The sequence below is a fragment of the Microcaecilia unicolor genome, chromosome 8 (genome assembly GCF_901765095.1).
Source record: "Microcaecilia unicolor chromosome 8, aMicUni1.1, whole genome shotgun sequence".
NCBI lineage: Eukaryota > Metazoa > Chordata > Amphibia > Gymnophiona > Siphonopidae > Microcaecilia > Microcaecilia unicolor.
In genome coordinates, this window is record NC_044038.1 from 11,777,374 (window position 1) to 11,801,609 (window position 24,236).

A 24,236-nucleotide genomic window follows, 5' to 3' on the forward strand; every position below is an offset into this window, starting at 1 on the left:
TGGAGTCTTACTTCAGGATACTAAGCAAACTTGGGAGATGGAAAGACAAAGTGGACAAGGTCTGATTCCCCCTCCCCCCCCCCAACCCAACCCAACCCAACCCAACCCTAAGTTTTATGGACAATCTGTGACAGGAAAGACATCTAGGACAGGTCTTCCCAAACCCATCCAGTGAGCCAGGGCTTCCCAAACCCAACAGTCGTTAGCCAGCTGAGTTGGTAGAATATCTACATAAATGAATGAATTACCCTGAAAACCTGACTGGCTATGGGATCCTGAGGGCAGGTTTTGGAAGCTCAGGTCTAGGATATCTCAGACAGGACAAGCATCCTCGGTGGCTCCCTTGAGCTGAGCAATGGCAATGGTCTCTGTGTATGGATGGCTTACAGAGGACACAGATCTTCTTGAGGAGCACCTCATGGGTTTCTTTTTGGAGCGGCCGGTGCTATCATTCTTTTGTCTGCTCCTCAAGTACTCCTTGTAATTCTTGGAGAGCAGAGTATACAGGAAAGGGTTAATACAACTATTGCTGTAGGCCAGACATGTCACCACAAAGTTAATGTACACGACAGTGTTGTTGGTGAGATTGTCAGGCTGGTAGTAATAGATGCTGAGAAGCTGCCAAAGCCAGAACGGAACGAAACAAGCCCAATAGGTGAGGACAATTGTGAAGATCATGTATAAAACTTTTTGCCGGGGACATCTTTTCAGTTCCTTAGATGTAAAGACATCAGTTTGAGACCTCCAATAGGTTCTCGCCAACTTAAAATAGAGGTAGCAAATCACTAGACCTGGGGCTAAGATGCAAGTGTTAAAAAGGACTGTCAGGTATATTTTATAAGCTTCCATCTGCCAGGTTGGGTGGCACATGCGTTTGGTTATTCCGTTCTGGCTGCTTGTCCTGAGATCGATCAAGATCATGGTCGGAAGCGCCAGGAGAAAGGACACTAACCACACAAGACAAGTGACAGTCCTTCTATAGTCTCTAGATCTTCCAATGGTATCCAGGGGTTTGACAACTGCAAGGTACCTTTCCGTGCTCATAATCATGAGTATGAAAATGCTGGCATGCATGGTGAGAAGATCGAGACTAAACAGGATCCTACAACCAAGGTCACCGAAGTACCAGTCCTTCACAAAGTATGTGCAGACCACAAAGGGGATTGTGGAAAGATAAAGGAGATCTGCTAAAGCCAGGTTGACAATGTAAATGTACATTGATCCTGTGAACCTCATGGACAGGTTCATCACCACCAAGGTGTAAAGGTTGCCTCCGATGCCAACAACACACATCACTGCAAGAATTCCTCCAAGGAATGACATCAACACAATGTCACTGGAGACACTGAGGACCTCAAACGAGGTGTTCCGAGAAGCCGTGGCGTCCTTGTGACTCCATGCTAAAGTTGCACCTTGGCCTGGCTCCATGTCTGGGTAGATGTTGGTGTGGGACTATCCACCTGCTTACTGAGGCTCGGGTTCTTCTAGTCTTAAACGTAGCTTAAGGGCAGGGCACAGCTTAACACAAACCCTTACGATATAGCCGGAGGATTCCATGAGGCAGACGATGCTGTCTAAACTGTGAAAATCCAATGAGTTCACTCACCCCTTTCTTCCTGAGTAAATTCAAATCCCTTCCAAAGTAAAGTTTTCCCTATTGTGTTGTCACAAGTGTTTGAAACAATTAATGTTCGGGTCCTTTAACTTTTGCTGTTTGGTATAATCAGTGTATCGCAGAGGCGTCTTTGAATTGTTGTCAGGCTGAAAGCTGAATAGGAATTTAGCTCCCTTTAGAAAAGTTCATATCTGAGTCAAAATGAAATTGTATTTTCGGAGGATCGGTCCCAGTATTATTTCAAATACACGCAGCTTTTCAAAGCGGGTGACGATTTTCTTATCTCTTTTACTCCTTTGTGAAAATTGCATTAAAAAAAACCCCGAAAAATGAGCCTCAGATTGTCCTTAAGAGATGAGGGAAGTCGTCCGGCTGATTCAAGGCATCGCCCAGAATTTTACAGCACAAACAGAACTCAGATTGCGGCAAAGCGAAGACCAGGTGGTCCGCTCGGGCCATGGTTTATACCCTAGGCGGCTGCCTAGAACTTAAAGTGCGGGACGAGCTGGAACAGTGCCGAGCAGACGGAGATCAGCATCAGCTTCAGCGGCAGAACTGGCTCAGGCGTCGCAGGATAGGTCTGGCTTAGTTAGTCCAAAAAAAAAGCGGTGGAGATCTGAACTGGGGACGGACCTTCTTTCCTGCGCGTCTGACCCCATGAGGAAGAGAAGAGTTAATCAGCCAGAGGCGCTTCTGTCTCTTGGCTAAGGAGGGTGGGATCCAAGGCAGTGACAGACGTAGGCTGACGAAGGTGGGTCCTCCACGGGGCGGAGGGGAGAGGAGAGAAGGAGATGCAACCACAGTTTGGACACCTGTCCGCGCATCCCTGAAAACGCGCGCCTTCCTTACCTAGGCGGCTAATGCATTTTGCCTAGCAGGAACGGAGGACTTTCGTCCTGGATTTTTACCGGGTGTGTTCTAAATGGTTTATTACGACAGGGCTGCTGTGATTTCTGCTGATTGTTCTCCCTTTGATGGGGTAAGAAGTTAAACGTCCTGTCGGGTTTATTCTCTCTCCCGTCCTCCCCTCCCCCACCCGAGCAGTGGGAGAGATGGAGAACAAGAGAACTGTTCAAATTGTGAGGATCGCTACAGATTTCAGGAAAGGGGAATCACTGAACCTGGGTCGGACGTTACTGAAAGTCTGAAATAATGTTTCTGAACCTTTTGCTGCAGCCAGGGGTAACCCGCCGGGTTATCAGGATTACCAGAATGAATATGCATGAGCTATAGTTGAATCTAGTAGAGATCCCCTGTGTGGAAATTCATCTCATGCATATTCATTGTGGGAATCCTGAAAACTCTCGGTGCTGCTTCAAGAGAGGATTGGTCTACTCAGTCCTTGGGGGCACATCCATCCCATTGGGTATTAAGGATATCCACAATAAATATGCATGAGGTAGATTTACATACCAAGGAGGCACTGCATGCAAATCTATCTCATGCATATTCATTGATACTAAATGAGTTATGGTACCCAAACTGTGCATACAATCTGTATCTTACTTCAAATGCCAGTCAGAAAACCACAAATTTCATTAAACTTTTATCATATTTTCCTTTTTCCTGAAATATTTTATGCAATAAACACTTTCCTGTTTATACTGCATAGACACAAATCAACCTACATCATACTTACTAAACACCAAGCATACCACCCTTTATACTTCAATGGAGCTCATTGCCCCCGCCCTTTCTTTTTACTCAAAATACAAACGCAATACAAAAAACCATCCTAAGCATGAACAAATGTCCTGAACCAATCTGTAACAAGGAGTCTTCTGAAAAACAGTGCTGCATTTGTAATCCCCAAAAGTCTTATCTGTAAGCGGTGCAATCTCGTAGGCTCCTTATTTTTCTAACGGCTTCATGGTTGGCTGAAGAACAGGGACAAGCCTCACAGTCCAAGCTCTGTGATGCTGTAACACAGCATTATCTGTTTAACATAAACCTCTTCAAGCCCAACGCGTTTCGCACTAGGCGTCTTCAGGGGCTCCAATTCTATGCACAATAGCAAAACAGGAATATAAATTCCCTCCCCAAATATCAACAATATACCACATTCAATATACTTAAAAAAGGTTTAATGAAATGTGTGATTTTCTGACTGGCATTTGAAGTAAGATGTATATTCATTGTGGATATCCTGAAAACCTGGTGGGACTAGATGTGCCTCAAGGATTGAATTGAGAAACACCTGCTGTAGAGGATATACGTACTGCCTGACTGATTTAACCAGTGCTTCCCAAACCTGGTCCTGGAGGCACCCCGGCCAGTCAGGTCTTCAGAATACCCACACTTAATATTCATAAGAGAGATTTGCATGCACTGCCTCCACTGCATGCAAAGCTATCTCATGAATATTCATTGTGGATATCCCGGCTGGGGTGCCTCCAGGATGAGGTTTGGGAATCAGTGCATTAGACAAATTAAGGGGACACTTAGAGAGCATCCATTTGGGGCCTGGCCCAGTGAGAACCTACTGCCACAGCTGCATCCTCAGGTTGCCTTTGTGGAAGTGAAGAAAACAGCAAGGCAGACGATCTGCAAACTCCAAGATGGAAACCAACAAAGCAGATCAATAGGAGACAAATACAGTTTTATTGAATGAAAAACAAATGTTCTAATCAGCCCGACACAGGCCGTGTTTCGCCCAGCAGGGCTGCGTCAGGGGCTATAAAACAAATGACATAAAATTTAAAAAAACAAATATTCAAAACATACAAAAATATAATGTATATATATACACACACACACTATTAAGCCAAATTGAAATGGAAGATTGCTTGGCCACTGTTTGGAAAACAGGATACTGGGCTAGATGGACCATTGGTCTGACCCAGTATGGCTACTCTTATATTCGTATGTATATGAGCATAACTGACAAATTCGCCAAAATTGTCCTACTGGGATACTAGTTTTCAAAATAGATGGATGAGGACTCGGAGCAGGTGTTTCTACCCATGGGTTTTCTATAAGTCGCAGAGGGGCATAATCGAACGCAAACGCCTATCTCCATGGGCGTTTATCTCCGAGAACGGGTCCGCGAAGGGGTGGGCCAAACCGTATTTTCGAAAAAATGGACATTTTTGAGCTGGGCTTTTGTTTTTTTTTAGCGATAATGGAAACTAAAAACGCCCAGCTCAAAAACGTCCTAATCCGAGCCATTTGGTCGTGGGAGGGGCCACGATTCGTAGTACACTGGCCCCCCTGATATGCCAGCACACCAACTGGGCACCCTAGGTCAGTGCGGTGGACTTCAGAAAAAGCTCCCACATGCATAGCTCCCTTACCACGGGTGCTGAGCTCCCAACCCCCCCTCCCCCAAAACCCACTACCCACAAATGTACAACACTACCATAGCTCTTAGGGGTGAAGGGGGCACCTACATGTGGGTACAGTGGGTTTTGGAGGCCTCCCATTTACCAGCACAAGTGTTACAGGTGGAGGGGGATGGGCCTGGGTCCACCTGGCTGAAGTGCACTGCGGTACCCACTAAAAGTGCTCCAGGGACCTGCATACACGCAGGCCTCTAGGACTTGTTGCTGCTGTATAACATTGGCACACCAGTTGACACCTGAAGACTAATCTCTCTGAAAACGTCCTTTATTGGAATAACCGCGTTTACTCACAGATAACTACAGATCAGAGGTTGTGCCCCACTGGCAACGAGTCTCCCTGGTACTGAGATAAGCAGTAGGTCAGAGCTGGCAGAATGCTGTACAATGCCCTCTTTCAGCCACATTCAAAGTAAGAACTAAGTTCTCTAACGTGGCTAACACAGGAAAGGGAACTAAAACTGGCTTACAAAAATGGCCACTACCGCATGGACTACAACAGGAAACACAACAGGGCACACTCTGACCCAGTAGGCAGGGGGAAAAGCACCATGGGAGAAGAGCCTACCAACTACCAACATCGTGAGACTGTAACACAAGCTAATGAAATCACGGAGCCCAATACCCTACACCCACCACAATGCAATGCTGATGTGACCCTGTACTGCACCCGAGAGCCACATCTGACCCAGGGAAAGACTGTGACAGGATCGAACACATTCTGCTGTCATGGAGGTGGGTACGGCATTTGAGGCTGGCATACAGGCCGGAAAAAAAGTTTTTAAAGTGGGGTTTTTTTTGGTGGGATGGGGTTAGTGACCACTGGGGGAGTCCGGGGAGGTCATCCCCGATTCTCTCCAGTGGTCATCTGGGCAGTTGGGGCACCTTTTTGGGGCTTGTTCATGAGAAAAAAGGGTCCAAAAAAGTGACCCAAAATCACAGTCAAAACGCCTTTTTTTTTCGATTATCAGCTAAAGACGCCCATCTCTCCTCAGCTGATAACCACGCCCCAGTCCCGCCTCCACTACGCCTCTGACACCCCCCCCATCAACTTTATTCGTTTCCACGACGGAGTGCAGTTGGAAACGCCCAAAATCGGCTTTCGATTATACCGATTTGGGCGCCTTTGCGAGAAAAACGCCCATCTCCCGATTATTGTCGAAATATAGGCGTTTTTCTTTTTCGATTATAAGCTGGATAGTAACATAGTAGATGACGGGAGAAAAAGACCTGCATGGTCCATCCAGTCTGCCCAACAAGATAAACTCATATGTGCTACTTTTTGTGTATACCTTACCTTGATTTGTATCTGTCATTTTCAGGGCATATATTGGGTCTTTGTTTTAAATCTCCCCCTACCATAATCGATCAGTATAGCCAAGATTTCCATCTCCTGACCACCTATGTGTGTAGTAAACAAAATATTTTCATCAGCATGATTCAAGTGGCATATGAAGTTCTCTAACTGGTCTTGATTGCCACTCCAAATTAACAGAACATCATCTATATATGTCTTCCAAGAGATGATGAACTGACTGTAAATACTCATATGCACAAATCGCTATATAATGCATTCACATCTAATGTAATAAGAGTAATAGTTTGATCTTCCGGAGAATTCAAGCCAGGCAGGATCAGGTGCAGGGCCAAACTACACATCCCAGAAGGTAGTGGGAAAGGGAAGCAGGAAGGTGAATTCAGAAACCTGTCAGGGACTTCACATTGGGGAGGTGGAGGGAAAGACTGGAGGGAGCAGCAGCTATGGCGCTCAGTGACCAGAAGGGGGAGCAGTAATGGAAAGACTCAATTCCCCTGGGTCAAAAATCAATACAAGATGCCTTCCACCTGGGAGGCAGAGAGAGGAGCTAACCGTCAGGCTGGGAAGGAGCCAGAGTTAATGGAGCGTGTGGAAGCAGGAGGAGAGAGTGCAGGACTGCCAGGTTTGGATGAACAAATGGATGTGGACTGTGATTTACTCTGGTGGAGGGTTGCAAGGATTTGAAGGCAGATGGGTGGTCTGCTACTTTACTTAAGCACAGATTATCTGTAAAGATCTCTTAAAAGAACTATCTCTCGCTTGTAACCTTATTTATACGATTGCATTAATCATATTGTAACTTAATAAACCCTTTTGAAGCTAAATATATATATGGCCTGTTCTTTCTTAAACCTGGTAATGCAGGTTAATGCAATCCAATAAATATAATTAATTTTTTTCATTCAGTGTAATTGTAGCTCTTGTTGCTTTAATCGGCAACTGGTGGAGAATTTAAAAAAAAAAAAATATATATATATAATATTATATTCTAGGTTTAAATCTTTAATTGGTTGTATTGTGCATATATATTAGTATTCAAGACAACCGTTTTTTAAATCAAATCTAATACAAACTTTATTATCTCAAAAAACTTTTTTTATAACAAGTCCAATAAAACGGATCACATGCACACTCAATCTTTCATTCATTCACATCAATTTAATACAATACAATAAATCTTCAAAACATCTTATATTATTACACATATTAGATCATCATACATAAACTGGGCCTTCTTTTATCATTATCTTGACGTGCTCTATCTCATATCTTATCGATTGTCCCATATTAGTCTTGAATAGTATAGATCTTGTCCATCATTACTGATTTTCCACCAGTTATCATAAGAATTATTTTTCTTTATACTGGGACACCAAGGCACTTCTCACTTCGTCAAAACTTGTTATAGGTCCAGTAGAAATGTCCATTAAATTTTCTTTAGCCTGAAACTTTTCCAGACTGTAGAATGAAACGTAGAACGAATGAAACGTGAATGAATGAAAGATTGAGTGTGCATGTGATCCGTTTTATTGGACTTGTTATAAAAAAGTTTTTTGAGATAATAAAGTTTGTATTAGATTTGATAAAAAACCGGTTGTCTTGAATACTAATATATATATATAAAATTATAAACATTAGTGAGTGCTCTAGAGCTCTTTCCCCAAGTATAAATCATTTTCTTGTAACATTTGAATTACTGTGTTGGGGGAACAGTGCTTTACCTCAACTGTTTGTGCGAACTGTGTTGGGGGAAGGGGACGTGGGTGCAGAGGAATAAACAGACTTTCACTAACTGCCCGGTTGCTTTGAGAGACTTTGTGATTGGACCACTGAAGGGGGAAAGCTGGATTGCTGATTACCTGGGTTCCTGCAGGTAGAAGCACTAGCGAGCTGACCACCAGATTACCACCAGGCTATTACATAACATATAGGCAGAGTTGTTCACAAAGGAAGGTATCTTTTCAAGTCCAAACTTAAAGCCCACCTCTTTACCACTGCTTTTGACTCCTAACCACCACTCACTTGCCCTGTCCTTTATCCTCACCTATTTATTCCCTTACCCTTAGTCGTTTTGTCTGTTTACCTGTCTATCTAGATTGTAAGCTCTTTGAGCAGGGACTGTCTTTTTTGTGTACGGTGTACAGCGCTGTGTATGCCTTGTAGCGCTATAGCAATGATAAATAGTAAATAGTAGTATCTTCTCTACCTCTGATCTCAGATGAAAATCCAAATATTGGGATAAGGGATCTCAAAGGGAGCCTCTGCCATTCACTATAGGAGGGGCTCTAATATTTTTATGAATTTTGGGAATAAAGTAAATATACGGAGTGGAAGGGAACTGTCTGTACAAATATTTAAATTCTCTACTCGTAATGATTCCATCTTGATTGGCCTTTTTTAAATACCCCTAGTATATTACGTTGATATTCCAATGTGGGATACATATCCAATTTTACATAAAAAGACCTATCTTCTAGTTGTCTCTCTGCTTCTTCGATATATTGGGTTTTATCTTGGATTACTATCCCTCCCTCTTTATCAGCATGGGAAATTACTAAGGACTCATCTTTCTGTAATTCTTTTAAAGCCCTAGATAATTCCTTAGACACATTACCGTGACTGACAAAATTCATACTGTCCATCTTATCCACATCGTTAAGAACCTATTGCTGGAATGTGTTTATGACTGCATCCATCGAGCCTGGCGGAACCCAGGTGGAGGGTAGGTGGTATTCTTCTGAAAAAGATTTCACTACCTCTCCCTTTTTTTCTTCCAACCTCTCCTCACCAAAAATACTTTTGTAAGCGTATTTTTCTAAAAAAAAAAAATGTATATAGATAACTACGTTTATCAAATGAGTCATAAAACCCAGTTGGTACATAGGATAAACCCATAGATAATACATGCTGTTGATCTCTAGTCAAAAACTTAGAAGAAATATTGAATAAACTTAATATTATTCCTCTGGGTATCATCTTCCCCTGAAGAATCACTGGAAGTGTTGATAAAACCTACTTTGCTAGTCTTTCTATTTCTCCGAGATTTTATATTGTGATCCATCCAAGGGAAGACACCTACGAGTATAATCTTGCTCGTCTCGCTTAAATTTAGAGATTTTTTTGTCCCCTTATCTCCAATCTGTACTTTTCCATATTTTGAACATGTTCCTCATATCGTTTCTCAAACGCTATCTCCGTACTCCTATACCTTAGTTCTTGCATTTTCCTGTCTACATCTTCTTGAGTCACCTTAATAATTGTATTCAATTTCTGTATAGTTATCAACATTAAGTCTTGAGAGCATTGGGAAATTAATTCATTCCATTGTTTTACATAATCAGCATCATCCAAGAATCTGAGTTCTTTATACAGTCTCATTCCCGTAGGGATACATTTCACATGACAATGCTCAACTAACGTCCTGGAATGATATTCTCTTCGTGTTAAATACTTATTAATTTTTTGAATATCTGCCCACTCAACATGTGGGCCTTCCAAATTGCCCCCAAACAGTTGAGAAATTTGTTCCCCTGTCATACAGAATCCAGAGATGTTGTCAGAGAATTTCACCTACTGGTTTTAAACAACTTCTCTTCTGAAAAAGCAGCAACAGCAGTTATGGTGAATCCTCTGGGTTCTGTTGCAAGCCCCTGATGCAGCCCTTTGAGAGGGCAAAACATGGCCGTGTTGGGCTTTTAACTATTTATTTATTTATTGTTGTAGTGGTGAATAAATTTTTTGCAAAATACGTTTTGCGATCTGCTTCTTTTTTATTCCATATAGTTCTAGACTTGCAGTGGTAACCCTACAAAGCAGTGAAGGTGTGGATGGTCTACTGGTTAGAGCAGTGGAATCCAGTATTCAAAGCAAAGAGGTCTGACGACAGGCGAGGGCATGATATCACAAGGCTGAAGCTGGTCTCCACCCACTCCACCCAAGGAGGTCTTTATTTCTTCCCAATGCAGCTGCCACCATCTTGGTACACCCAAAACAATGACATTGATAGGGCGACAAGCTCCGCCTACTGGCTTCAGCCCACATAATGGGCCAGATAGGCTCATGCTGTCTCCTGTTATCAAACCTCCTTAGTTCAAAGACAACTTCTCCCATTGCTGCTCCTTGTGACAAGTCGCAGAGATACCAAGTTACACATTCCAGGCTGGCATCTGATTTTTTAGGCCAATCCTGGTTTTAAACTTACATCCCCAAGTAGTGTGGGATTTGTAGTGCCTGATCCTGACTATTAAAATCAGTGCTTCAAGTCCCATAACACACGAGGATGAGTTGGTCAGGAATCCAGCCAGTACTGTCCCAAAATCTCCAGCCTAGAACTGGGTAACTCGGCATCTCTGAAGTCACTTGGCTCGCCAATACATTGGTTACTGTCTTAACATAAGAACCCTCTTTGGGGCAGAGGTGTACCTAATTTATAACTCACACTGAGCATGGGTTTGAAAGGTAGGCAATTAAATTCATATCAATACCTTCTAGCCACTGTTGCACCTGGAATTGTGGCTGATCATACCCGGGGATAAGATTATTAATAGACCGAATGTCTTGTCTTTGTACAAGGTTTTCCAGTTACGAGGACAATCTAGATAGACTGCACTGTGAGATTGGAAATGAAAAACACTTACAAAAATCTTTTTTTTTCCCCCCCAGAAATTACATTGGTCAGCTGCCATTAAGTAGAGAGCTTTTGTTGCCCAGTGGAGTGAAGCAAAAAGCTGCAGATTATGTTCGCTGCCTAAAAAAGGTAGCAGGCTGTGTGTAATTTGTCAACAATGAGTATCCTGTGATGCCTTAATGCTAACTTATTACTGTTTTCAATAGTATTAACAAGCGTTTTTTAGAACAGTAGATACAAGAACAATGGGTGTTATTTTCAGAACGATGCCTCTTGTTCTGGGCCTATGGAAAAATGTAGTACAGTGACCACATGACTTTTTACTTCTCTTGCTTTTTTAAACACCCATTTAAAATCATACTGAGAATTGTGATCTTGCTTTTCTTATTAGGAAAATAGACCTACAAACCCCAGAATGTTTACTGCTTTGGAATGCAGATAGGAAAAAAAAAACTATTTTCAAGCATGACTTATAGGTGCTCATGAAATTTTCTGCAAGATCACCAGGTGGGTCTATGTATCCTAGGACAGACTAAATCAGCCCATTGCACGCCTGGGACTGCAGCTATGGTTTCCTTAACTTTAAAACCATACAAGAACGTAAGACCTTTGAAGTCAGAATGATTGAATATTTTAACACCCAACAGAAAGGACTTAACAAGGATCTGGGGTTCCTAGCCCATTATAAACCATAAAGCTGTATTTCTCTGTTGATCACCCTCCCCTCACCTATCCACACCCATCCTGTTAGAATATCAATGATATGCTTTGATGTCCCCATGCATACTTCAGACCCACCCCCCATCCTCCCACCCTGTCAGACTGTCATAGTAATGCTTGAATGTTTTCACTTATATATACTATCTGCTACCACATTTGCTTATTTCCGATCTGATGAAGAAGGGCAACCTTCGAAAGCTAATCAAGAAATGTATTAAGTTATGTCCAATAAAAAAGGTATCATCTTATTTTCTTTTCCATGTTTTATTTTGTTTGATTTCTATTGATAACCTTAAGAGTGGACTAACACGGCTACCACACTCCTCTACTTAATAAAAGCAGGAACTACATTAGCATGCACACAGCTGGGTTAAAACCAAGATTGGGGGCTTCTTTTACTAAGGTGCACTGAAAAATGGCCTGCGCTAGTGTAGGCATGTATTTGGGCACGCCTGGATCCATTTTTACATAAGTACATAAGTATTGCCACACTGGGACAGACCAAAGGTCCATCAAGCCCAGCATCCTGTTTCCAACAGTGGCCAATCCAGGTCACAAATACATAGCAACATTCCCCCCAAAAAGTACAAAACATTTTATGCTGCATATCCCAGAAATAAGCAGTAGATTTTCCCCAAGTCCATTTTAATAATGGTCTATGGACTTTTCCTTTAGGAAGCCATCCAAACCTTTTTTAAACCCCGCTAGGCTGACCGCCTTTACCACATTCTCTGGCAACGAATTCCAGAGTTTATTTATGTGTTGGGTGAAGAAAACATTTCTCCGATTTGTTTTAAATTTACTACACTGTAGTTTCATCGCATGCCCCCCTAGTCCTAGTATTTTTGGAAAGCGTGAACAGATGCTTCACATCCACCTGTTCCACTCCACTCGTTATTTTATATACCTCTATCATGTCTCCCCTCAGCCATCTCTTCTGACCTAAATCAGTTAGCACCTCTTACAATATTATAGAAACATGGTGATTTGTTTGTATGCAAGTCTCATATGCCTGTTGCCAGAGGAACAGATTCCTTTTTGCTTGTTACCTGCCTTGTGCATAACTTTCTGTAACAATTCTTTCTAGGTTGCTTGTTTATTTCCAGTCAGCTTATTTATAATGTGCTTCACAAATCTGAAAAGAATTACGAATGTTGATGTGTCTATCTGTCAGAGAAGCTTTCCAGATATTTTAACATTTTTATTTATTTATTATCAGCACTTGATATACTGCAAGTAATCCCTGAGGCAACTGCGCTTTACAATTGCTATTACAGGTACTTTGCACTATGCCTAATGGACTACATCAGTACGTAAGTACTGCCATACTGGGACAGACCAAAGGTCCATCAAGCCCAGCATCCTGTTTCCAACAGTAGCTAATCCAGGTCACAAATACCTGGCAGAAACCAAAACAGTAGCAACATTCCATGTAGAACCCCAAAGAGTAGCAAGATTCCATTCAGAATCCTAAGTACATAAGTACTGCCATACTGGGAAAGACCAAAGGTCCATCAAGCCCAGCATCCTGTTTCCAACAGTGGCCAATCCAGGGCACAAGGACCTGGCAAGATCCCAAAACAGTACAATGCATTTTTTGCTGCTTATCCTAAATATAAGCAGTGGATTTTCCCCAAGTCCATTTTAATAATGGCTTATGGACTTTTCTTTTAGCAAGCTATCCAAACCTTTTTTAAACCCTGTAAGCTAACTGCTTTTACTACATTCTCTGGCTATGAATTCTAGAGTTTAATTACACGTTGAATGAAGAAATATTTTTTTTAATTTGTTTTAAATTTACAGTACTACTTTCTAGTTTTATTGCATGGACAATAGTCCTAGTATTTTTGGAACGGGAAAAACACGCGATTCACGTCTACCCATTTTACTCCACTCATTATTTTATAGACCTCTATCGTATCTCCCCTTATCTGTCTTTTCTCCAAGCTGAAGAGCCCTAGCTGCTTTAGCCTTTTCTTATAGGGAAGTCATCCCATCCCCTTTATCATTTTCGTCACCCTTCTCTGTACCTAGTCCAATTGCACACTATCTTTTTTGAGATGCGGCGACCAGACTTGAACACAATATTTGAGATGCGGTCGCACCATGGAGCGATACAAAGGCATTGTAACGTCCTCATTTTTGTTTTCCATTCCTTTCCTAATAATACCTAACATTCTATTTGCTTTCTTAGCCGCCGCTGCACACTGAGCTCACAATTTAACTTATAAATGCGAAGTCAAATATGGAACAAAAATAATTCTGTGTGAACAAGTGCAAGACATAATGGTTCAGCTTCACAATCTAGTAATTCAACGCCCACTTTCTACAAATTAATCTAGAGACACTGCACGCCTGAGCTACTATCTCTCATAAGATAATGGTTTCCAGCTTGTTCTGGCCGCTTTCCTTTCTCCCCTTCATTTTTAATTGATTTGTTTTATTCAGGGTGTGCTATCTTCTATTGAATCAACATCAGAATTATGCAAACATTATGATGCACTACAGTTTCTATTATTTTAATACAAAAGGTAGATGAAATGATGTTTCACCCTACTGCCTTTTGACCATTTACAATGACTGCCTCTGGTCTAAAAAGCAAAATCTGGAACCAGACCAGCGCATGAAAATAGTAACATAGTAAATGACGTCAGATAAAGACCTATATGGTCCATCCAGTCTGCCCAAGAAGTTAAACTCATTTTACATGGTATGTGATACTTTATACCCAAGTTTGATTTTCCTTGCCTTTCTCAGGGCACAGACCGTAGAAGTCTGCCCAGCACTGTTCTTGTACTAAAAGTTCTGAAGATTCTGGAATCCTAAAGAGTTACAAGATTCCAGAATCCCAATTAGTAGTAACATTCCATGTAGAACTCCAAAGAATAACATAGTAAATGACAGCAGATAAAGACCTGTACGGTCCATCCAGTGTGTTCAACAAGATAAACTCATTTTACATTGTATGTGATACTTTATATGTATACCTGAGCTTGATTTGTCCCTGCCTTTCTCAGGGCACAGACCGTAGAAGTCTGCCCAGCACTGTTCCTGTACTAAGTTCTGAAGCTAACGTTGAAGCCCCTTCAAATTTACACTCCAGCCCATCCCTATCTATTCAGTCATGATCAGGGCACAGACCGTAGAAGTCTGCCCAGCACTGTTCTTGTACTAAAAGTTCTGATGATTCTGGAATCCTAAAGAGTTACAAGATTCCGGAATCCCAATTAGTAGCAACATTCCATGTAGAACCCCAAAGAGTAACATATAGTAACATAGTAAATGACGTCAGATAAAGACGTGAACGGTCCATCCAGTCTGCCCAACGAGATAAACTCATTTTACATGGTATGTGATACTTTATACCCGAGTTTGATTTGTCCTTGCCATTCTCAGGGCACAGACCGTAGAAGTCTACCCAGCACTGTTCTTGTACTAAAAGTTCTGAAGATTCTAGTATCCTAAAGAGTTACAAGATTCCGGAATCCCAATTAGTAGCAACATTCCATGTAGAACTCCAAAGAGTAACATAGTAAATGATGGCAGATAAAGACCTATATGGTCCATCCAGTCTGCCCAACAAGATAAACTCATTTTACATGGTATGTGATACTTTATACCCGAGTTTGATTTGTCCTTGCCATTCTCAGGGCACAGACCGTAGAAGTCTGCCCAGCACTGTTCTTGTACTAAAAGTTCTGAAGATTCTGGAATCCTAAAGAGTTACAAGATTCCGGAATCCCAATTAGTAGCAACATTCCATGTAGAACCCCAAAGAGTAACATATAGTAACATAGTAAATGACGTCAGATAAAGACGTGAACGGTCCATCCAGTCTGCCCAACGAGATAAACTCATTTTACATGGTATGTGATACTTTATACCCGAGTTTGATTTGTCCTTGCCATTCTCAGGGCACAGACCGTAGAAGTCTGCCCAGCACTGTTCTTGTACTAAAAGTTCTGAAGATTCTGGAATCCTAAAGAGTTACAAGATTCCGGAATCCCAATTAGTAGCAACATTCCATGTAGAACCCCAAAGAGTAACATATAGTAACATAGTAAATGACGTCAGATAAAGACGTGAACGGTCCATCCAGTCTGCCCAACGAGATAAACTCATTTACATGGTATGTGATACTTTATACCCGAGTTTGATTTGTCCTTGCCATTCTCAGGGCACAGACCGTAGAAGTCTGCCCAGCACTGTTCTTGTACTAAAAGTTCTGAAGATTCTGGAATCCTAAAGAGTTACAAGATTCCGGAATCCCAATTAGTAGCAACATTCCATGTAGAACCCCAAAGAGTAACATATAGTAACATAGTAAATGACGTCAGATAAAGACGTGAACGGTCCATCCAGTCTGCCCAACGAGATAAACTCATTTTACATGGTATGTGATACTTTATACCCGAGTTTGATTTGTCCTTGCCATTCTCAGGGCACAGACCGTAGAAGTCTACCCAGCACTGTTCTTGTACGATGTTCTGGAGCTAACATCAAAGCCCCTTAAAATTTACACTCCTGCCCATCCATATCTATTCAGTCACTATCAGGGCGTAGACCGTAGAAGTCTGCTCAGCATTGGTTTTGCTTCCCAATTACCAGCGTCGCCACCCAATCTCCGCTAAGATTCCGTAGATCAATTCCTTCTAAAACAGGATTCCTTTGTGTTTATCCCACACGTGTTTGAATTCCGTTACCGTTTTCATCTCCACCACCTCCCACGAGTATGCTGGAAAGACCTGAAAAGGAAGGTGGGTTAATATTTCATGATTGGTGTAATCAGCATCCCTTTGTTAATATCAGGGCAAGCAGTGACACTTGGTCAGACCACTGAGAAAACAATAGGTTTGATTAAGCTCCCATTTAGCTCAAGCACTAAAACCATAAAATGAAGGGACATCTTATTAAAATTCAGCCTTTTTTTCCCCCCATCCTGCTCTTCCTGACTTCAGACACACTGTCTGCAGAAATAATGTTTCAGCCTTACAAAAACCTTTTCCCCTCTATTCTTCACACTTGGGTAACGTTTAAAATTGATCTATATTTTATCTTGGCATGTGTTTCATTTTACTGCTCTGTTCTGATCATCTGCTAGAAGATGTTTGCCTTCAGCAAGGTTCCTGTTGACCTCCACAGCACTGATGATGCCAGGTTTGCCTTTTCTGAAGTCATCGTGTACAAGGTCTTGTCTGTTCTGAGCAAAAAGAAGCAGCCACGCCTGTCAACAGCGCTACATGGAGGAATCTTGTACAGTATCAGATTGTTTCTCAGATGTGTGAACGATTACAGGAGGACCTTGCGAGACTGGGAGAATGGGCGTGCAAGTGGCAGATGAAGTTCAATGTTGACAAGTGCAAAGTGATGCATGTGGGTAAGAGGAACCCGAATTATAGCTACGTCTTGCAAGGTTCCGCGTTAGGAGTTACGGATCAAGAAAGGGATCTGGGTGTCGTCGTCGATGATACGCTGAAACCTTCTGCTCAGTGTGCTGCTGCGGCTAGGAAAGCGAATAGAATGTTGGGTGTTATTAGGAAGGGTATGGAGTCCAGGTGTGCGGATGTTATAATGCCATTGTATCGCTCCATGGTGCGACCGCACCTGGAGTATTGTGTTCAGTACTGGTCTCCGTATCTCAAAAAAGATATAGTAGAATTGGAAAAGGTACAGCGAAGGGCGACGAAAATGATAGTGGGGATGGGACGACTTTCCTATGAAGAGAGGCTGAGAAGGCTAGGGCTTTTCAGCTTGGAGAAGAGACGGCTGAGGGGAGATATGATAGAAGTGTATAAAATAATGAGTGGAATGGATCGGGTGGATGTGAAGCGACTGTTCACGCTATCCAAAAATACTAGGACTAGAGGGCATGAGTTGAAGCTACAGTGTGGTAAATTTAAAACGAATCGGAGAAAATTTTTCTTCACCCAACGTGTAATTAGACTCTGGAATTCGTTGCTGGAGAACGTGGTACGGGCGGTTAGCTTGACGGAGTTTAAAAAGGGGTTAGATAGATTCCTAAAGGACAAGTCCATAGACCGCTATTAAATGGACTTGGAAAAATTCCACATTTTTAGGTATAACTTGTCTGGAATGTTTTTACGTTTGGGGAGCGTGCCAGGTGCCCTTGACCTGGATTGGCCACTGTCGGTGACAGGATGCTGGGCTAGATGGACCTTTGGTCTTTCCCAGTATGGCACTACTTATGTACTTATGTACTTATGTACTTATTCTCTTTATTTTCAGGATTTTATGTTTTCCTGTATTTATTTATTTATTTATTGCATTTGTATCCCACATTTTCCCACCTCTTTTCAGGCTCAATGTGGCTTACAATACATTGTGGATAGTGGAAATACATAAGAAAATATACATTTAGTATTACAGAAGGATCTTGGGTAACATGATAGTGATAGAACATACTAGTAGTTTAACAAGTAAATATTGTAAGGCAGTTCTGGGTATTTGTATTGGAGTTCATATTTGTTGATCTTTGTGATATGCCTTGTTAAAGAGATGGGTCTTCAGTAGTTTACGGAAGTTAGTTAGTTCGTAGAGCGTTTTTAAGTTGCGCGGCAGCGTGTTCCAGAATTGTGTGCTCAGGTAACTGCACCAAAAATAATTACAATCATACCTCATCATCAGTGTAAATATGAGCAAGGTAACATATAATTAAGGATAAAAAAAATCAGCTCTATGCAGATGTCGGTTGAGTTTTGCATATGCAAATCATGTGGAGGGCAATTTGACAGCAGAGCACTTTTATAAAATGCTCAAAAAGATGCCTATTTCATGAAAGCAATGTCTAGAACCCAAGAACTAATAACACAATAACTTAAAAAAATACGTTCTAGTGATTTACTAATTTATGTGGAGACCTAGTTTCAAAGCACTTAGGGGGGCCCTTTAACTAAGCAGCCTAAGCGTCTACGTGCCCAATGCATACCAAAATGGAGTTACCGCACGGCTACCGTGTGGCTCTTGTGGTAATTTCATTTTTGGCGCGTGCCCGCTACATGCGCCCACAAAATAAGTACATAAGTAATGCCACACTGGGAAAAGACCAAGGGTCCATCGAGCCCAGCATCCTGTCCATGACAGCTGCCAATCCAGGCCAAGGGCACCTGGCAAGCTTCCCAAACGTACAAACATTCTATACATGTTATTCCTGGAATTGTGGATTTTTCCCAAGTCCATTTAGTAGCGGTTTATGGACTTGTCCTTTAGGAAACCATCTAACCCCTTTTTAAACTCTGCCAAGCTAACCACCTTCACCACGTTCTCCGGCAACGAATTCCAGAGTTTAATTATGCGTTGGGTGAAGAAAATGTTTCTCCAATTTGTTTTAAATTTATTACACTGTAGTTTCATCGCATGCCCCCTAGTCCTAGTATTTTTGGAAAGCGTGAACACGTGTCAGTGGCATTTGGCAGGTGTGGCATTTGGCATGCGCAGGTCATTACTGCCTGGTTACCGTATGAAACTTTACTGCTAGGTCAATGGCTGGCGGCAAGGTCTCAGACCCAAAATGGATGCGCAGCAATTATCACTTTGCCACACGTCCATTTTCAGCAAAAATAAAAAAAGGGCATTTTTATTGCAGGTGCGCTGAAAAATGACTCTGCACGCAACCAAAACACATGTCTACATTACCGCAGGCCATTTTTCAGTGCACATTAGTAAAAGGACACGTGGAGGGGCATAATGGAATGGGGCGCCCAAATTTTCATGACGGCGTCCTCGCAGGATGGCCCCGCAAAGGGGCGGGGAAACCCATATTATCGAAACAAGATGGGCATCCATCTTTCGTTTCGATAATACGGTCATTGTAATGTTATGGATTTACAGCCTGTCTCACTAACACAGACTGCTCAATGATTACCATGGATTCTTTTGGATTTGTGACAAGTAAATGAAACCTTTATTAGGGAAGCTAAATTCTACAATGGTTAATATATATACATATATATATATATAATGGTTAGCTCATATACAATAATTAGCTCTATAAACACAATGGTTAGCTGTATAAACAATCATTACATCACTGGTCTTTACATCTAAGCAATGCAAAGAGTTATTAGACCAGGAAAGAAACAAACACAATGATTAGCACATAATCATTATATCACTGGCCTCTACATCTCTTACACCAGGAAAAGAAGCAATACAATGATTAGTTATATAAACAATAATTACACTATACATACAATCATCACTGGTCTCCATCATCCAGGCTCTTATCAACAGCTGGGGGGGGGGGGGGGGGCGGACCGGTACAGCGTGAGCCAGGAGCTTTTGGACCAGGACCAAACTTTCTGCGCAGTCCGTACATTACTCACAGATGAACCCCCAACCCACTGTGACAAGCCCTCATGTCCAGAGCTAAGGGAAGTTACTAAAAGCTTCTGAGGGAAAATTACTGTCAGGCTTTCTAGGGAAAACAGGATTTGTGAGCCCTTGGACCACTGCCGAGGAGCGGCAGTGGCAGGCATAACCACCCCAACCAGCACTGGGTTAGCACACCAGCAAGGCAGGGACTGTAGACGCAGATAAGCAAGCTGGAACACAAGGACTGGAACACACTGGACTGGAGATAGGCTTCACCTACACTTGACTGCCGTTCCCCAGGGGTTGAGCCCCTGGGTGCAGGCAGCCGGCAGGACTTACAGGAAAGCTGGTACTGGAGCAAGCAGGCTGGAACACCAAGAAACTCACACTAGAAAAGATTCTTAAACAAGCTTGGCCAAAACAGGGTTCAGGATAGGAATCAGGATTTCCAAATAGGCTTGGCTGGAAGGAAACTGAAAGCAAGCAGGGCAGACACAAGCAGGAGGGGAACTGAAGCTGAAGACAACCAGCCACAAACAGAGGAAGAACGGATACTATAGGGCTCATTTTCAAAGCACTTAGACTTACAAAGTTCCATAGGTATCTATGGAACTTTGTAAGTCTATGTGCTTTGAAAATACACCTCTATACAGGGTAAAGGACTTCAAGACAAGCTTGACTAACTAGGGTAGGGCAGAAGCCCAAGGTGAACAGGGAACCAAACAAGACAGTCTAGACAGGACACAAAGCTAGGCTACACAGATAAGAACTAGGGCAATGACTGAAAGCTGCCAAGCAGCCACTAAGAAAGGCATACATACAAGCAATAAAGCTAGACTGAAAGCAGAACCTAGCAGACAAACAAACGGAGAACACAAAGGCTAAAGTACACACAGGCACCAAGATTTAAACACAGAACAGGACACGGCTAAAGTATACACAGGCACCAAGAAATAAGCACAGAACAGAACAAGGTAAGAGTGCAACTCCACACTGGTTACCTCGAGACCTTTGGCAATGCAAAGGCACTGAATAGAAGAACACCAGTTCCTTATCAAGGCCCTGACTGATGATGTCACAACTACAGGACACAGGCAGAAAGCATACTGAAGCACAGAGAGGCTTAACACACACAGGTGCAGTTTAGTGGAGTAATTAGAGCCATGCTGGAAGCAGCCAGCACACAGAGACAGAGACAAAGCTAACTCAGGAAGAACAGACAGAAACCAGCTCAGAAGCTGACCGCCGGAAATAAGGTGAGTCTGAGAGGGGTCACAACCACAATCGTGACAATTACAGAATGCTTCTATGCTTACGTCTGTGGGAACGTGATCACAGGCTTTCCCAAGTCCAGGTGGCCAAGCTGGGCCTGGGAAAATAAGTGCCATCCTCCCCTTTGCATACCAAATTGGTTAGAGCTGTGTCATCTCCTGCATTCCAACTTGTTTCTGTACAATCAAAGTTAAACAACCATTTTGAAACAGAATTACTTCTGATCAACAATACAGACCCCGAGTGCACTGGTCGGTCCAGACAGGGTTGAAAAACAATCTTTAAAATTCTATTCCATTACAGTCGGGGACACCCAAATCTCAACATTTAGGTCAACCTTAGAGATGGTCGACCTAAATGTTGAGATGGTCGACCTTAGAGATGGTCGTCCCCGGTTTTCAGCCATAATGGAAACCGAGGACGCCCATCTCAAAACTGACCAAATCCAAGCCCTTTGGTTGTGGGAGGAGCCAGAATTCGTAGTGCACTGGTCCCCCTCACATGCCAGGACACTAACCAGGCACCCTAGGGGACACTGCAGTGGACTTCACAAATTGCTCCCAGGTGATTAGCTCCCTTACCTTGTGTGCTGAGCTCCCCAACCCCCCCCCCCCCAAAAAAAAACCCCACTCCCCACAACATGCTCTTTCCTGCCCCTTGTACTGCTGCTATTCTCCCTGCCCAGCACTGCTGTACTTTAAAAATGGCAGCTGAGACGCTCTGTAGAAGTCTCACTAGGCTCTTGAGACCCGCAAGACTACCGCAGGAAGTCTTGGCCACCATTTTGAAATCACAGCAGCAACAGCAGGCGGGGAATAGCGGCAGCGCAATGGGCAGGAAAAAACATGTTTCCCCCCTCCCCCCACCCAGCAGAAACTACTAGACCACTAGGGCCCTTCAGGTAGGACTGGAGCAGCAGGGGCTTTGGTGGGGGGGCAGCAGCGTGGTGGTAGGGGTGTGTGTAAGGCAGTGGTCGGGCAGAGGGCTCAAACCACTCTTAGTATGCCCCTGACAGGAAGTGGCAAATTATAGATCTGTGTCCTCTCTACCTTTTATGGTGAAAGTATTTTCAGGTGTATTTGGTATACCACCCATCAATAATAACATCTTGATGGTTTATAATATCTTATTAAAATTAGTAGAACTAGAGAAAGAGAGTATCACGTATGTGAATGTTTCCTTGTCTATGTTCACCTTGCCCTCTGGTGGCCAGAACCAGTGGCTGCTATGAACTGTCACACGTTCCAGACTTCAGCCCAGTCTGGTCTGGATCTTCCAGGCTGCCAGCCTTGCTTTTCTTGTTTGGGCCTGAACAGCACCCGTAGCTGCCTTGTGATTCCTGCAGCTGAGCTTCAGCAGCTGATGGGCTTTATTAATCACCTGGAAACTTCTGTGTTTGCCTTTGCATCGTCTAAGGTCCCTGGTTTGTTGGTGCTTTGTGGCACTTCTGCCTAGTCTGGTTTCTTGTATAGTTCCTTGTCTGATTCTAGTTAGTCTGTGTGTAGTTTAGCTTAGGCTTATTGTTTATGTCTTAGTCTTGTTTCTGGTTAGTATTCTTGGTCTAGTTTCTGTCTGTCTGTGTCTCTTGCTTAGAGGCTGCTCTGCAGCTTTCAGTCCTGTCTCTTGTCGGTCAGTATTTGTACCCTGTTTCAGTGGCTGCTTGGCAGCTTTCAGTTCCTGTCCTTTAATTTGTTCCATTTCCTGCTTTGTGTAGTATTGTCTGTCTGTAAGTCCTAGCCCACCTTCCTGCCTTGCTGTCCAAGTATATTCCTTTCCCCTCTGACCCTCAGACCCTGTTCAGCCTAGTTGGTATCCAGTTCCTGCCCTGTCCGGTTAGTCCTGCCGGCCACCTGCACCCAGGGGCTCAACTCCTGAGGAATGGCGGTCAAGTGCAGGTGAGGTCTAGCTGTCCCTGTCAGAGTTCTGCCTTGTCTCTGGTGTGGGGTGGTTTTGCCTGCCACTGCTGCTCCACGGCAGTGGCCCAAGGGCTCACGAACCTAGTTTCTGCCTTGAAAACGTGACAGAGAGAGCGAGAGAAAAGGAGAATTATGTAAGTTATGTAGGTACACAATGAAAAAGGTATGTACAACATTTCAAAAATAGCACGTTCAAATAGAAGCAGGTTAGAGATAGTAGTCTGTCATATGTTCCAGATCCCGCCTCCCCCCTCCTATGCTCCTAGATGTTGGGTGAAAAAAAGAAGGTTGTCATACATTTAAAGGTCTTTTCAAAGTGATAGAGAAGGTTGTACTTAGTCAACTATCTGATTAGACTAACAGGAATGATTTGCTGGCTCCCTGTCTATTTGGCTTTTGGTGCTTTTATAACGCTGAAGCATTGCATTTCTCTAGCTGACAGTGGTACTGTTTATTTTAATACTATTTGACATATCTGCAGCATTTTATACCTTAAATCATGAGATTCTCATGGAGCTTCAACGGCTTTGACGGAAACTGTGCTGGTGTGGTTCTTTTCTTTCTTGACTGGCAGGTATGAGCAAGTAGTGGTAAATTATAGCCTCGTCCCGTAGAGATACCAGCAGTCCACAGGGCCCTGCTTTTATCAGCAGTACTTTTTCATCTTGATCTGTCTCCAATAGGAAGAATGCCTGCAGACTTGCATGTCCAGTCCCAAACGTATGTGAACGACATCCAATTCTTTTTCCCCATTAGCTTTTCATTGCAAGAGGCAATGAAATCGTGCTGTGGGATGTGTTTCTGGCCATTGACGAATAGATGTCTTCAAACTGTCCATTAATGCTGGAAAATCAGAGGTAATGGTCTTGGGAAAACCATCCACGATGGACTGGTCAGAGATAGCGACGTTGGCAAAAAACATCAAATCCGCAATATCGTCTCAAGAAAGGAGCTTTGGAATGATTTCCCTTCTTTTTCTAGCCTGCGTTAAGACCATAATGGTTCTGATGGTTGGCTATTGTTTAAAAGCTAATACAGTAAAACGGTAAATGATGGCAGATAAAGACCTGCACGGTCCATCCAGTCTGCCCAATAAGGT

At 42.8% G+C, this 24,236-nt stretch overlaps 1 protein-coding gene across 1 annotated transcript; it reads right to left on the bottom strand.

Annotated features, from left to right (window-relative positions):
* Positions 1 to 312: 312 nt before the first annotated feature.
* On the bottom strand, positions 313 to 1,455 carry LOC115475944 (urotensin-2 receptor-like). The gene has a single exon (XM_030212024.1). It carries the CDS (start codon positions 1,426 to 1,428, stop codon positions 313 to 315), a length of 1,116 nt encoding a protein of 371 aa, XP_030067884.1. The 5' UTR covers positions 1,429 to 1,455.
* Between the last annotated feature and the right edge of the window lie 22,781 nt (positions 1,456 to 24,236).